Source organism: Macadamia integrifolia, chromosome 11, assembly GCF_013358625.1.
Source record: "Macadamia integrifolia cultivar HAES 741 chromosome 11, SCU_Mint_v3, whole genome shotgun sequence".
Classification (NCBI taxonomy): domain Eukaryota; kingdom Viridiplantae; phylum Streptophyta; class Magnoliopsida; order Proteales; family Proteaceae; genus Macadamia; species Macadamia integrifolia.
In genome coordinates, this window is record NC_056567.1 from 26,593,270 (window position 1) to 26,609,287 (window position 16,018).

Genomic DNA, 16,018 nt, shown 5'->3' on the forward strand with positions numbered 1-16,018 from the left:
GGGGGGCTGCGGAAAGGAGGAGGGGAGACTCTAGGAAACAACAATGAGCAGTTCCTTGGGGTATCCCTAACAGGTTTATGGGGAAGCATATGGAACTTAGAACTATCATAAGAAAAAACAAGGCATTCCAAATCTTGTCAAATGAGCCGGAGTTGGAGGTCCATCTTTAAAGATTTTGTACCATCCAAATGTGATTGATGGTGGCGCAAAAGGCAAGCTTACCAGCCATGGTTTAAGAACTCGGCGCTAATACCTCGCTATTTGAAAATGGCGAGACAAGATGAGAGGCAATGTATAAAATGTACAATATCTAGGTCGAGATTCGAAGAATATCTCAGTCTCAACTCGACTCGATACCAAATCACATGTGGTATATGTATAATTTTGACCCCTCAACTCGATCCAACTCGACACCTCTCGCCTATCTTGCCCCGATGTGAAAAAAAAAAAAAAAAAAGTGAGCTTTTGGTGCTTTTTCTTGCCAAATTACTCCTCTACAATGTTGATTAATATTTCCACACTTGGAGATTGGAGATTATCACTTCATCATCAACCTTTGGAGATCCTTTTCTTTTAAAGCACATTTTTAGGGAAAAAAAAAACTCCTCAAAACCATTTTTTACACAGAAACATGGTCAACAATCGTTTGTTTTTATTGTGGAATAGCCTACGGTGAAGGGTCCGAATACTACTTAGTATACGAAGTCAAAGTACCATTTTGGGTTTTATTTTTTAAGAAACTAATATTTCCACTATGTTTAAAAGGCCTAAAATCATGGTTTAAAGGATCTCCGATACGATACCCCTCCGATACGTATCTTAAATTTAGTCGACCGATATGGCAACCGATACCGATACTTTAATCCTTGATCTTTAGCACATCTTAGTGTATCTCCGACACGATACCCTCTGATACATGTCTTAAATTTAGCCGACCGATACAGCGGCCGATACCAATACTTTAATCCTTGCCTAAAATATGGTAAATGAGAAGTTTCAAGGGGCTACAAAAACCATATGGCCACAAGACCAATCACTGAGTCAACCAGGAAAAAATACAAGATCTCACCAGATCTCTCTTTTTTGGTTTAGCAAGACTAGGGGCAAGATCAAGATCTTAAACCTTGTTACCAGCATTGTCATGGATAGAAGATCCAGCATAAGTCATATCAACCCAAATTCACTCCCTATGAAGGGGGAGGATTCTTCTGCTACCAGGCCAACAAGAATTGAGGACGCTTTTCCAAACAGTGGAATAGAAGGGGAAGTTGAAACAGAGATGATCAGGGTTTCTTCCATACCATTCCAACAGAGACAACAAGTGGGAGAGACATGGATATGCCAATAAAGGAGGAAGGATTTTGGGAGGGAGGTAGTTGGAGAGGGCTCTCCAGGCAGTGAAACAATGATGAGGGACGGAGGGGCTTAAAAGGATTGTGAGGATAGTCATTAAGTCATCGCCAAGGCGATACTAATGTGACGCCAAGGCGTTAAGGTGGTATGGGTAGGCTAAGGCAGTCATGCGCTTTATGGGTTTCATATAAGGTGACCACCTGGCTAAGGAGACGCCTTATGATGCTTACGACCAACGCAGACACCTTTATATTTTTTTTATTTTTTTTATGTATTACCACAGATTCCAGATCTTTTGTTGTGACTGGCAAGTCTATGGGAATTTTGTACACTTGAGAACTATGAGATCAAGTCTATTTAAAGTAAAAAACCACACTTCGATTTAACAAATCACAAATCGCAAAATCCTTTAGGCTGTTTTCTTCTTCATTTGGGAGAACTACAGCACCGGTGTTCATTCCTACGTCGATTCCAGCTCCAATGATTCTCCTTTGGCAATTCTCCCTCTAGCCATTCCGGCTCCGACAAGGTACTTTTTCTTACTTTTCTTCTTCTTTCTCCTTTTTCCTTTTTTTTTTTCGGTTCTCTGTTACTGAACGGAGATCTCTTTCTCATCTGTTTTTTCTTCTTCTTTCTTTCTATTCCTCTTCCCTTAATCCGTTCTTCTCTTCCTTCATTCTTCTTCTTCCCAAACCAGCGAGACTTCCCTTCTCTTCTTTCATTCTTCTTCTTCTTCTTTCCTAGTTTTCTTTTCCCATTCCTGCGACACTGGCATTAATTGCAACCATAATCAAACTAGCAGGTAATGTAAGATTGGTTCACAAGTGATCCAATCCCATGTAGTATGACAGATAGTATGAACAAACAGAAATAAGAGAATAAAGGGAAGAATTGGGGTAGAGAATAGGTTGGGTCGAGCATCTCACTCTTTCCTAGGGAATTTCACCCAAGTTGTCTCTCACCGCACTGCATCTCACAGTTTTCCAGCACAAAGCTTTCTTTTTCTTTTTTTTCATTCAATCAAATTCGTCTTCAATGTTGTAGCACTTACAAACTTATATAGAAGACTCAAAATTGACTCAAACTCTGAAAAGGAAAGGCCTAACCCAATCCTTAACTAATTGGGACTTAAACTAACTAAAAAACTGAAATAGCAAATAAGATAGACTCAAAACGAACTGACTAAACTAATAAATTAAATCTCGTTTTCCTACTTCCTACCCACCTTTTAGGCACATTTATTACAAAGAAAACTCATGGAATCGAAGGCCCAACACATACATAACCCAACTCAAGGCTTATTTGCAATAAAATAAGCCCATTAAATTACTTATCTGCATCAACAAGAGTAGAAATATAGAGAATGACCTTAAGCACTCATTTTGGCATCATAGAGGTAATTATAATAAATACTTAGTTATTTTAACAGCCTTTTTTTCATTATATTTATAATTTTGTTTCATAGTTATACTATATGCTATGATGAAGATGAACTTAGTTTCACTTTATTGATTTGTTTTTCTGATGAATATCTTGCATTAGTATGAATCTTTAACCTTTATTTAGGACATAAGTAGAATTATATAATTCTTAATATGTTATCTGCGCCAGATAAAATGGTTACATAAAAAATAATAATACTAAAACGCTTTATTCGATAAGCCGATGCCTTATTCTCGCCCTATCGCCAAAGCAATTCGGAAGACCCTCAAACACCGCAGTCATCTTTCTGCCTTAATAACTATAACTGTGAGAACAAATGAAATTCGAACCTAAGAACTAAGGAGGAGCTGAAGATGCCAGAAGGAGAGGGGACCAAACAACTGTCTCCCTACCACAATTCCCAGAAGTGAGGGGGAAAGGGAGGACCATATTCCAAAAGGGGAGGGGGAGGGAGGAAGGGGGAAGGTGGGCACCAAGCATCATTGACAATGATGGAGGAGACAATAACATCTCTGTCAAAACCTGAGGAATGGACAATTCTGGGTCCCCCAAAAGAGAGGATTCTAGAAGGGTGCCAAATGTCTAGCCAGAAAGTGGTACTACCATCCGAGATTGATGAGCGAATGGCTCCTAGGCCAGTACGGAAAAGGTTGAGGATGCTACGCCAGACCCAAGAAGCATCCGAGGGGGTGGTCGCAGTCCAAGGGGTGTCTTTTACGAAGAACATAGTTATCAAGGTGTCACCTTGTTGGCGTTGCCTTAATTTTTTACCACCCTTCATCGCCTTCTCGCTTTGATAACTATGGCGAAGAAGGGTATAGTATACCCAGGACACTCAAATACTTTTATGCTTTGAGACAAGCTTCTAGATGAGCTTGAGGGCACTCGTAGAGTTGACATCTTGGATTCTTTGCAAGCCTAAGTCTTCTTCAGACTTAAGAAGGCAGACAAAAGACCAATACATACAGTGGAGAAATCTAGTAGAATCCACGCCTTTCCAGAAGGTGCACATAAGGGATTTGGCAGACTTAATGGTTAATTGGGGAGTTCGAAGATGCCAGACCATTAGATGTAGCAAGATTGCAACATATAGTAGATAAGCTCTAGATGGCCAACGTAGTAGAGAAGCTTGCCTTTCTAGAGTTGGAGCCTTTTGCGTATGAGATCAAGCATTGAGTACAACGGACAGTAGTGAGCCTAGCTGAGATAAGAGGGAGACTAAGGTATTTGACCAGAAGGGAGCCTAGGGTGAACCCAGAGATCTCAAGGAGGGTGGCTTTTTCCACCCTCAATAACCCTAGCCAGGAAGAGGTAGGATTTGAGGAGGTTGATATGAAGACTCAAAAGATCTTCAAAGAGGCAGCGAGAGGAGAGGATGGATTAGATGGAAAGAGGATCGACTTTGGAGAAAATCATGAAATCATCAGCAAAAGAAAGATGGGTGAGCTTGAGGGCTTTACACTCAAGAAGGGGAGAAATAAGGTGGAGGTAAATGGAGGATTGGATGGAATTCAAAAGAACCTCCGGGGCTAGGGAAATGAGGAAGGGAGAGAGAGGACAAGCTTAGTGAATGCCAACAGGGGAGGGAAAGAATCTCACCAGGTTGCCATTGCCAAAGACAAAAATGCAAGGTCAAAAGATGCAGGAGATGATCCAGTTGATGAAAATAAGGGGGAATGACATAACATGGAGTACCTTGGAGATGAAGTCCCACCTAACGGAATTGAAAGCTTTACAGATATCAATTTTGAGGAGAAAAGAAGGGGAATGGAATTTTTTAAGAAAGCCTCTGACAATTTCTTTGCAGAATGATGTTATCCACAATACTTCTACTAGTAGTGAAGGCAGATTGATTTGGATTGACAAGGGAATCAATGACGAGCTGGATCTTATTGGTGAAGATCTTGGCAATGAATTTGTATAAGAGGTTGCAAAGGATATCGGCTTGAAATCCACATAGTGGAGGCCCCTTCCTTCGGGATAATGTAGAGGAATGTTTGGTTGACTCCTTGGATTTGGGAAGGGTTGAAAAAGAAGCTACAAATAGCTTTGAGGAGGTTGGACTTGATGATGTCCCAACAAGAGGAGAAGAACCCCATACTGAAACTGTAAGGGCAGGGGCTTTGCTAGCCTTATGGGAGATGAGAGGAAAGGAGATTTCCTCACTAGAAGAGATGGCCTAGAGAGGACCGAGAAGGTGGGAAGGAATGAATTGTTGAAGAGGTCAGGGGGAAGGGGGATGGGGGATGGGGGATGGGGGATGGGGGATGGGGGGATTGGTGGGAGAGGGGGCATAAAAGAGCTCAGAGAAGGATCCCGAAGCTTCAGCTTTGATGGTATCCAGGTGAAAGAGAGGAGTTGTCTCAGGCAGTGAGCATAGGGATGGAGTTAGAGTTAGTTCTTGACTTAGAGAGATCCATGGGACCTCAACCTTTCGAAAATTGTCATCATGTGACATCCTGATCAGGTTGCCATCTCTGAGGTGCATCTTCGATTTGTAAAGCACAAAAGCAAAAAACTAGCATAGACAGATCAGGTTGCCGCTGATCCATCACTGTTATCCTCTCTGCAAGGAATTTCTAATCCACCGACATCTGTCGCATCATCTCTAAAAGCTGATGTAAAGGATCAGAAGCCAAGTCCAGGGTTCTATGGCTACCCTCTGCCATGGCTTTGATACCAAATGATGTAGGGAATAGAGTACTAATAACCTATCCTACAGTCATGTTCACTTTTCTGCCTAATAGTAGATTAACCAACTGCTCAGCAACACTTCAGCAACAACAACAAAGCTTAGCCTTATCCCAACTAAATGGGGTCGGCTACATGAATCCGCAGTTAAAAAAAAAAATTTTGGGGCATCCGACTCATAAACAATCGAAAACTCAGATCCTAGCCCTCCAAGCAGCCCTATTAGATGCCATACTCGGGTGAAGACTTAACTTTTGCATGTCTCTTCTAACTAACTCACCAATGGTCATTTTTGGCATGCCCCTGGCCCTTTTAGCTCCATACATCTACATCTGGTCACTCCTCCGTACTGGGGCATCCAAGGGCCTCCTTTGGACATGACCAAACCATCGTAATCGACATTCTCTGAGCTTATCCTGAATTGGGGCAACTCCCAAATCCATTCTAACCGGGTCATTTCTTATTATATCTCTCAGGGTTTTGCCGCACATCCATCTCAACATCCTCATCTCGGCCACACTCAACTAATCTATGTTATGCTTCTTGACTGCCCAACATTCTGCACCATACATCATAGCTGATATTATGGTAGTCATGTAGAATTTTCCCTTGAGCTTTAGAGGAATACGTCGATCACATAACACTCCAGACACCCCTCTCCATTTCATCCATCCTACTTTAATTCTGTGGGAAACATCATCATCAATCTCACCTTCTTTGTTTAACGTAGAGCCCAGATATCTGAAACAATCACTTTGCAGGATCTCAGCAACCCTTTAGCAAGAAAGAGTAATCAATTACACAACTTCTGATGTAACTCTCAACACACAAGCACTCTAGGTCTGAACACACTGTCGAGTATGTTCAACGACAGACAGCAGAACACAAGTGGACTAAGTCACAAAGTTAGGCAGTATCCAAAATTAGTAACTCAGCAACCCAGATGGGACTGATCTTCCCACCAACAGTAGGTATTCTAGGATGTAACTAGTCTTCAAAATCTGAGGCCAAACTGAAGTCTGAATGCTGAGATATGTTAAGAACTCAGAACTAGAAAGTAGATATCGAAATAGTAACTCACCCATAACAACATATCCAGCCATGAGAACAGCCACAAACTGCCATCAAAGGGAGGATCTTAGTAGTGTAGGTATTCAACAGCAAAAATATGGGCAGGATCTGTTGGAATGGATCCGTGGCTTCAGAGACTTGAAAGCTGCTGCAGAAATCTCTAATATCAGTGAACCGCAAGGACAGGGAAGCTGTCTTCAAATCAGGAACTAAATGGATAGACTCTTCCAAGTTGAGAACAACACTCAGGCAGTGTCAATCAGCATCTTCAAATACTTCTCTGAAGTTGAAGTTGCAGAATCTCAAACTAACAAGTAGAAATCGATGGAGGGAAAATAGCAGAAGAAGAAGGGATAGGGCTGGGAAGTGTCTCTCACCATAACTCTCTCAGAGCAACTGACTCACTAAGCAACTGAACCAGTCAGCACAAGCACAAGGCTTCTTTTTATTTACTCAAATCTCGTGGGGGGTATGTTCCCCTTCTACTTTATTTATAATAAGCAAACCAAATACAAACAGACTCTTCATGTGTAGGAGAGTGCTGTACACTAATATAATTTTATTGCTTTTACAATGAAAAAGAAACTTCTTTCTACAAGGTGCTGAAAGTAGAAACTACCTTACAAACTCCTAATCTCTAGTTACAACCAAACTGGAAACTAAATAACTACTTGGCAATAGAAACAAGATACACTAAAAATAGAAACAAAGAAAATATCTTCTAAGGATCCAATCCTCCATTATGCTATCACCCACGGTCCCCCACCAAGGATCTTCTAGAAGGGAAAATAAACCACCACGCCAACAGCATTCTGGCCTCTCAAAATATCTTACACAATAGCCAACTGGGACCCGCAAAAATTTGGAAGAAATGGCCACTTTGAAACCTGCTGCCCAGTGGTTATCTTGGGCTAAACACATGGGCTAATAATAATAACCCACATATAGGCCTGCATCAGATCCAAGTCAATGCCTTGTTTTGGACTGCCTATAACCAGACCCAAGTGAAATAGCTAAACCCAAATATGCGCCCAAGTATGGGCCTGCATAGGAGCCAAACTGATGCCTTATTTTGGGATGCCTATAACCAAACCCATGTGAATTAGCTAAGAGCCTGTTCGGGCTGGTCTTGTGCTGCATCAAGTGGGGTCAGGAGAGAAGATACAAGAGAAAGTAAAATCAAAATCCTGAAATAGCTCTGCAGCTATTTCCAATATTCGACTTCTATTAGTTTCTATATCTCAAATAGGGCGTAAAAGCATACCAAACACACTCAAAAATTGAAATCACCCCTGAAATCAAAATTGAAATCCAACCAAAGAGAGCCTAAACCATATCTGTTTCTCTTCATAAAATTTCTGTTCCGCTACATGCCTACATGATTGAATCTGTTTATTTAATATCAAGCCCTTATTTAGCAATTACATGCATCAGCTCATTCTTCGGCCTGTATGCATATGAGATCCATATATTTTGGGTATCAGACTGCATCTTCTTCATCTCTCATCTTTAATTTTTCATTTTTTCATTTCTCATCGCATTTCGCTTCCCTCATTTCTGCCTCACGGCTATTCTTCAAGTGGGCTATCCTATCCCTATTGGTTCCTTCTCTCAATCCTAAACCTAGCCAAGCGTCAAGTTCGTTTACATTACTTTTTGTATTGTTTTTTCCCTTCAACATGGGCATGCTTGCATCACCCTTCGCCAGCTCGGCCTACTTTCATCGCAGCATCTCTAGTGGCCAAACTGAAAAGCCTATTCAGTTCTTTCGCAGTCTTGGTCTTTGAGTTCATCTCCATTCATCACCCCAGCACAACTAACTGACTTATGGGGTTGGGTGGTCGGAAGTTCAAAAAAGACTTGATAATGCGGGGCCGGTGGGCCCCATGGAGTACCAACCCGATTGGATGTGGGCCCAATTAAATGAAAAGCATAAATATTAGAATCAATGGCAGTTTTGTAATATATCCAGAATCCTCAAGAAGATATTAGCAAATAAAGAAACAATAGGATATGAAAGGGATTATTATTTATTGGCTAGGGACAACCTAGGAACAACACTCAACTTGATGGCAAGGTGTAAATTAGAGGTTAAAGTAGGGGGCAACAATAAGGGAGTAAAACAAAAGAGGGACTTTTAACACAAAGGACAAAGACCTAGAAGACTTTTGAATTCCCACTTTAGAAGAAGAGTGTAATGTATAAAGGGGAGGGGGTATTCTTGGAATGGAAGGTAACTCAATGGCAAGTTGTAATAAAGTGGGGAATGGAAGGGGCATTAATATGGTGGTAAAACAAAAGAGGAACTTTTACACAAAAGGCAAATACTAAAGGACAAGAGTCAAGGGGTTTGAGGGGTAGTTTGGAAATCAAAATATAAAGATGAGATTAAAGGGCAACCGTGGGATGTCCTCGACCTCAAGACATCTCTGCTGCTTAGGGATTCTAGTGGAAGAGAAGACTTCATGTTTGAGAGAACTCTTTCAATCGGCCTTTGTTTGGCCTGCAATTTTAGGTGAAGATTCTCAAGAAGAGGCTCTATCAAACCCACAATATAGACACTTGGATCTGCAGGTGGGAAAGGCGCGGGAAGAACCTGAAACAGAACCTGGCGGTAGAGTAGAGATCAGGCCTGAAATCAGTCTTGTAACTCACAGCAGAGGTCACATTCAGGTCTGAATTGCTAAGGCTTAAACAACCTCAGAGTGAAGATCAAATGCACAGAGTTTGGAGGGAAAAGAAGAGAGAAAAGAAGATTCGCCAGGGTAGAAGAAGAAGAAGGGGGGGAATTGTCTCGCTGGACAAGGAGGAGATAAGAGAAAGAGAAGATCACAGGGGAAGGGGGGGGGGAGAGCAGGGGGAGTTCCAGAGAAGATGAATAAGACGAAATAAAGAGGGAAAGAAGAAAGACAGCAGAAGAGGGAAGGGGATTCTCGCAGAGCAGGAGGAGAGAAAGAGAAGAAGGGGGCAGGGGGAAGAGAGGCAGCCACGCAGACACTACTCAAATCAATTTTTCTTCATTAATCAAGTATTCAACTCAATGAATTACATGTCCAATATACTCAAATCAATTTTTCTTCATTAATCAAGTATTCAACTCAATGAATTACATGTCCAATATATAATAAAATAAAATTAAAAACCTTCTAATTAAAAATAAAAAACTAAGATAGAAATAAAATCTCCTACACCTAAGCTAACAAAATAAAGAAACAACTAAGGACTCAAATAGGGAACAAATATTCTCAAATAAAAATAAAATCCTAAATATTCTATTAAACTTAGAATCCAAATTAGTAAATTGGAACCCAAATTGGATATGGGTCTTGATCCGGGTTCTGGAGCAGGCTTGGGTCGATCCATCGGAGTGCTGCTGCATCACTTGACCTTCCGGAGGGCAAGGGAGCTCAAGGAAGAAAGAAGGGACATGGGGCACCGAAAGGGATAAGCTGGGAGATACGACGGGGAGAAGAAACTCTTCATTCCCCCTTTTTTGTTTGGACCTCAGTTTTCCCTACCTTGTTTTGCTTGGATCCATGTAGCCGGCCCCATTAAGTTGGGATAAGCCTGAGTTTGAAGCTGTTTGTAGACTACTGCATAACTTCTAAAGCTCAAATGCAGAATAAATGTCAGGCACATAAATTGATTGACGACTATTGAAAAGATGCAAGTAACCAGCATGAGTATTGCATTGGCTACTGGCATTGCTCAATCACCAATCCTAAATGTACTTGGGTGTGGTGATATGGACAAATATGTCATAAAGAAATCTAATAATAAATAAACTATTACTATTCCCTATCAGTGGAATTATCCTTTAGATAGCTTTGCAGTTCTAATATACTTTATGCTATCAGAAACAGCTGAACCATATTAAGAGGAATAAATCTACCCATATTCATATCCATGTCGACATGAAAATACAAATCGTAGGTAATCTTAGAACAAAGCTAACCCTTGGGGAAATAAGTATGCCAAAACTCCACCACACAACATTGGAGGGTTCACTTTTGCGGCCACTGCAACCCTTCTAAGAACCCCCCTCCAAAGGCCAGCCTGTGCCAAATGGTAATGGGATCACCCTACAGACGTGGCCGACCTCTCACTATAGCCTATCTCTTTAGATTAGGTCCATCTCCACCACACCAGCTAACACACATGCCCAGTCATCAAAAGAAGTAACATTAATATGGTTTTCCCTGAATTATTGACAAATAAGACATTGAGACTAAAGAAATAAAGGTCAACATCACAACACATTAAGAAGATGTCAAGAGTTCATTTAGACCAAAATATAGAGCAAAATCATTTTCTTACTCTGAATATAGCCTTGGGACCAGATTCATTTAGATGGAGCCAGGAGAAGTAGGGGTAAGCCTAAATGACAGTGGACAAATTGGTAAAAAAAGATACGAATATGGTAGGTCTTGATTCTGGTATGACAGCAAATAGAGTTATGTGGAGGACAAGGACCCATGTAGCCAACCCCTTGTAGGGGATGTTCCTGTGATGCTAATTTGACTACTGCTATGACTTCTTTAACCCCATTCTACCTCCTTTTGATTCCTTTTCAAGCCCCTTTTATTCTTCTATCTACTACTATTTTAAACCATATCGGATCCACGTAGCCAACCCCATTTAGTTGGGATAAGGTTAAGGTGGTTTTTGTTGTTGTTGTTGTAATATAGTCTTGTGACATCAAACTGCAAACATATGACAGGGACAGTACTTCACTAAAACGAAAATGGTAACAATATAAATTATAATAATAATAATCATACCTTTGGAGTAATCGCCTATTTGGCTCTGGAAATGTCTCTAACATTGCAGACCGCATAGCATTAACCCTAGCCTCCTTCCTTTCAATTCCTTCACAACAAGAAAACAACTGAATCGCTAAATCTACAGTTAAAACAAAAAGAAAAAGAAATAGAGCTAAGAAACTGCAGAATCAGTCAAGAATACAAGACTGTCTAAAACATCGACGGATCCAAATTTAGCCAAAAAATCTGGTTTCAGTATGCATGTGCATAGTTGTCAAGACGCCTAGTCGACCCAAGCTAGTGGAGGTGCCTAGGTGACAAGGCGCCACACCTACACATGTATTACATGCTTATTCATTATATGTTTCTCTATGAATTGGCATACACAACAACACCAGAAAATGGGCAGTTGAACGACAGTAGAGGTAATCATCTATATACTCAAGAATTTAATATGACTTAGTTGACCAATATTGGCATACACAATAACACCTTCTATATCTATATACTCAAGAATCTTATATGATGCAGCTACTGTTTATCTACAAAGACAAAGACTTGCATCATAATCTTGTACACAAACCAATAATAAGGTAAGAAACGGAAAGATTTATATCTCGACAAAAGAAAGAAGAGAAGATGGACCAGCCAGCATAGGCCCAAGCCTAAATGGTCTCCATGGGCCAGATGTAGATTGTAGGCTCAACACTACATATTGGTGGTCTCTTTAATAGTTTCTCTTTTGTTTATATTTTCCTTTTATGTAAGTAATAATTGCTATTTTAGTAGTTTTTTTCTATTTTGTAATGTCTCCAGAAGTTAGATCTCATTCTAAGATCAGTTTCTATTTTATGAATTAAAAAAAAAAAAGGCTTGAGCCTTTTGTTTATTGTGAGAAGACAGTGGTTGGGTGAGAGACTGACCAAGGCCATAGGTGAGAGGCCTTAGTCCTATCCCTTCTATTTTCTGCTTCTTCTCTAAATCTTATCTTCTAGTTCTGAAATCTTCAAACCTGCGCTACCTGTTGCTGTGGTGTTTTCTTGACTTTGTTTTGTTGCTGTTAGAAGGACATTGATGATAAAAACTGCTGGATACATGTCATTCTTTCATCTAAAAATTTCTGCCACAGATTAGTGCTTGTGGATTCTCTGTTTTAAGTGACTGGACTGTGATAATGAAGGTGCTCTTATAGCTCATTTAGTCATCCGACCATGGTGAACTTTTGAAGAGATGTTCTCCCCTACATAGCCTTCCTCTCCCTATATCGAGGGACTGATCTGACCTATTGGACTGCATCTGGTGGTTACTAATTCTGATGTAAGGTTTCTATTTATGTTATTGTTGATCAGCAACATTAAGATACTGATGGACCTTAATCTGGCCATCGACTGGTGGTGACTTTTGAAGCATTATCTGTTGGTTTATCTCTGTGATTGGTGAAGTACTACTGGTTACTAATTTTGTTGTTAGTTACTATTTCCATGTGGGTATTGGAGTATGCATTGTGGCCGTTGGATTATGTAGAACAGAAATGTACATGCGTTCTAGAATTACCTCAATGATGCTTCACACGCCGCGGGATAGATCTAGTTGCATTACGCGTTGCTTTCCACGAACAGTCAGTGATGGCGATCTCACTAGGCAAAGTTTCACCCTCCAAGTCCAAGGACAGCAATGGAGATCCTTAGAGATACACACACTCAATTGGGAGAGACAGAAGAGAATACGGAGGGAGAGAGAGAGAGAGAGAGAGAGAGAGAGAGAGAGAACTCTTGAGATTAGGTCAAAGTTATGCTCTCTTGTGGCCAAACCACTTATTTATAGAGATCTTGCCAACTAGGGTTTTTAATCCTAGCGGGTCTATATTTCCCCATGTGGGCGACCAACGTATGAACCGGGTCAAGACCCAGTTCTATTAACAGATTAGAATGGATTTATGTTCGATGTTCCATCGTTTGACAAGATTATATGATGCTTATTTGGAGTTGAATTGCTGTGTTGATGTGTGGAATTTGTTTAGTTTCTAATTTCAAAAATCTTAGTTACCATTCAATAGCTTCATTATATCACCAAGTCTAACCATTGGAGTGGAACCATACTTTAAGAGGTTGGATGCCTTAAGGAAGACGTAGTTAACCCCCCCCCCTTTTTGTTGTGTGTGTGAATAAATATTATGTGTCCAGCAAACAAGGAGGGGAACAATGAAATTATTCAACTTACTGTATGCCTCTAGTAATGCAGAGCAGCAGGATGCTGGAACTGGAGAAGAGGGTAGCTCCCGAAGAACATGCTGTAAACCAAGAAACAAAGGTCAACATGCCACTTTAGATATTTAAAGTAATATCCTAATTATATAGTCAAGGGAATAATAGATGCAACCACCAAAACTGTACAGAATGGGATATTAGGGAAAACGAATACCTTCACACAGTCACCAACAACATGAGCATCCTCATCAGAACTGAATTCATTCCTTCCTAATAACAAGCAAAAAGGCAATTCCATATTAAAAGGCACAAACAAAAACAAGTTGTAAATAACCATGTCACAGCAAACCAAACGCCAAAAACCCAACTCCCAAGTAACAATACCAAGTAGAAATGTTTTCCCAAGTTATAATCAACGTCAAGACACATGAATACCTTGTTCATATTCTTGAACCCTTCGATCAACCTCCTCTACATCTGCAGACTGCCGCAAGATTCCTTCTACTTTTGTTCCTGTCAAACAAATAATATACAACTAATTCAAACAAATGCATATGCAATTACTTTTCATTTCTTCCGTTTGAAACAGCGTATATAATTGGCTGAAAGCATGTGTATTTTTTAAATTAGGATTTAGGAAAGGGTGTGTCCATTTGTAACCAAGCAGGTTACGAACAGAACTTGTAACCAGAATTTTACCCTGTAGACAATGACATGGCAATACAATAAAATGTCTAATAATAGAACTTCATAATGAGAAAGAGGAAAGCTGATCAACCAAGTGACATGGGCGGAGCAGGGGGTGAGAGGTGGTGTCCATTTCCATGGCGGTCTTCATCTCCAGGACTCCCAACGGTATGCACCTCCCCCCTACTCCACTTCATGTCTTTGTTCTTTCAGAAACTATGCAGAATTCCTGCAGTTTCACCATGTCCACCTCCTTCCATTTACTTTGTTCTTCTTTGTCTCCATGGAATCATCAACCATCGCGTCGATTCTCTGGCAACTTCAAGCACAGATAGCGAGGGAGAGTCTCTAGAGGTTCTGTTCAAGGTCAGGGATCTGACTGTTGTCATCGCAAAATCAAAAGAACAAATTCTTAGTGGCGTCAAAGTCATCATCTAGAACGGAGAGGTAATTTCGATATTTACAGTTTATGAACTCCTGCTGAACTTCAAGAGCATAATCTGTTGACGACCTATAAATTAATGGTTAAGAAATTTCAGTCGTAACTTCAAACTAAAGATTCTGTGACACTTCAATTGCAATAGCAAATTAAAGATCACACCAGGAACAGGGGAGACTAGAGAAGATGCCCAGGCTAAAGGGTTTGCAAGCCAAATAATCTCAAGATTCAGAGTATGACAATGAGTCAGTTACCATTACTCCAGGTCTACTCCCCTTAGCTGTGGAGGCTGCATACAGAGACATCCATGATTTTGAACAATGACAGAAATTTTTTGAGAAAAAGACAACCTAGAAATGCTGTCCCTGCTCCCAAATACATTTATAGAAAATTTTAAGTATTTCATAGCTTTTTGAGAGCCACGACTATGAGGATGAAGGAGCTGTTCATCAGATGATGATAAAGATGGGATCGAAGAGAAACCACCAGCATCATCACTACCAGAATCATTGCCAAAGCAGAGTCGTAGCAAGGGTGGGTCTGAGGAGGGTGGAGTGAATAGGGTGCTCGCAGGTTGCAGGGTCCTGAGTTGCATGGGTGCGTGCTGGGACGCTAGGGGGAAGTGAACAGGGTGCTTTCAGGTCGTGGAGGATGCAGGGGTATTGTAGGAAATGGAAGTAATAGGCAGCCAACACCATATATTGTGACAGGAAAGAAATGAAGAACCAAACTCAATGGGTGTGACCAGAGAGTAAAGCAACGGGTCTGTTGAGAAAACACCTCCAAAGCTTAAATAATCGATGGCAGTCTCGCCCCACTCTTGCCGCCGCGCCACTGTCCTATGTGTTAGGAAAGAGGGTGCTGTGGGGAGGGGAGAGGGAGAGGGGAGAGGGAGGAGGACTGGAGGAGGAGAGTCAGAGACAGAGAATAAGGGGAGAGAGGAGGGGGGTGGGAGAAAGGGGAGAAATTACAAAGAAAACCCTTATCTTTAAGTAATTGGTGAGGAGTGTAAGTGGGAAGATAAGTCCAGTTACAACATGTAGTAACCAGGTTGGTTACAAACAGCTTTTCCCTTTAGAAAATATAAAAATAAAATATAAAATCAATGTCATACAAAAATAGATGAAATTATAGATATACAGTATACCACCTCCATCCCCCAGTGTTGTCCTTCAAAAAAAATCACAAATTTTAATAGTGGTTAAAGCATTTGAAGGCCCACTTATTTTTCAATATTCCCTGTAATAGTTGTTCTCACACTAAATGTTCAAAATGTAAAACGTCGCAAAAATGAAATGGAGTAATGCAGTAAATTCACTAGAACTCCATTACTTATTTCAGTATTGGACAAAACAATTTGGATC

At 40.6% G+C, this 16,018-nt stretch overlaps 1 protein-coding gene across 1 annotated transcript in view; it reads right to left on the minus strand.

Moving 5' to 3' along the window:
• Positions 1 to 16,018, minus strand: part of LOC122093823 (rho GTPase-activating protein 7-like) — an 86,958-nt gene that overhangs the window by 33,003 nt on the left and 37,937 nt on the right. Inside the window, exons 8-11 of the mRNA XM_042664324.1 lie at positions 13,964 to 14,041; positions 13,743 to 13,798; positions 13,542 to 13,611; positions 11,340 to 11,427 (exon numbers count right to left, since the gene is read on the minus strand). Of these exons, the coding sequence (XP_042520258.1) occupies positions 11,340 to 11,427; positions 13,542 to 13,611; positions 13,743 to 13,798; positions 13,964 to 14,041 (292 nt within the window). The remainder of the gene's footprint in view (positions 1 to 11,339; positions 11,428 to 13,541; positions 13,612 to 13,742; positions 13,799 to 13,963; positions 14,042 to 16,018) is intronic.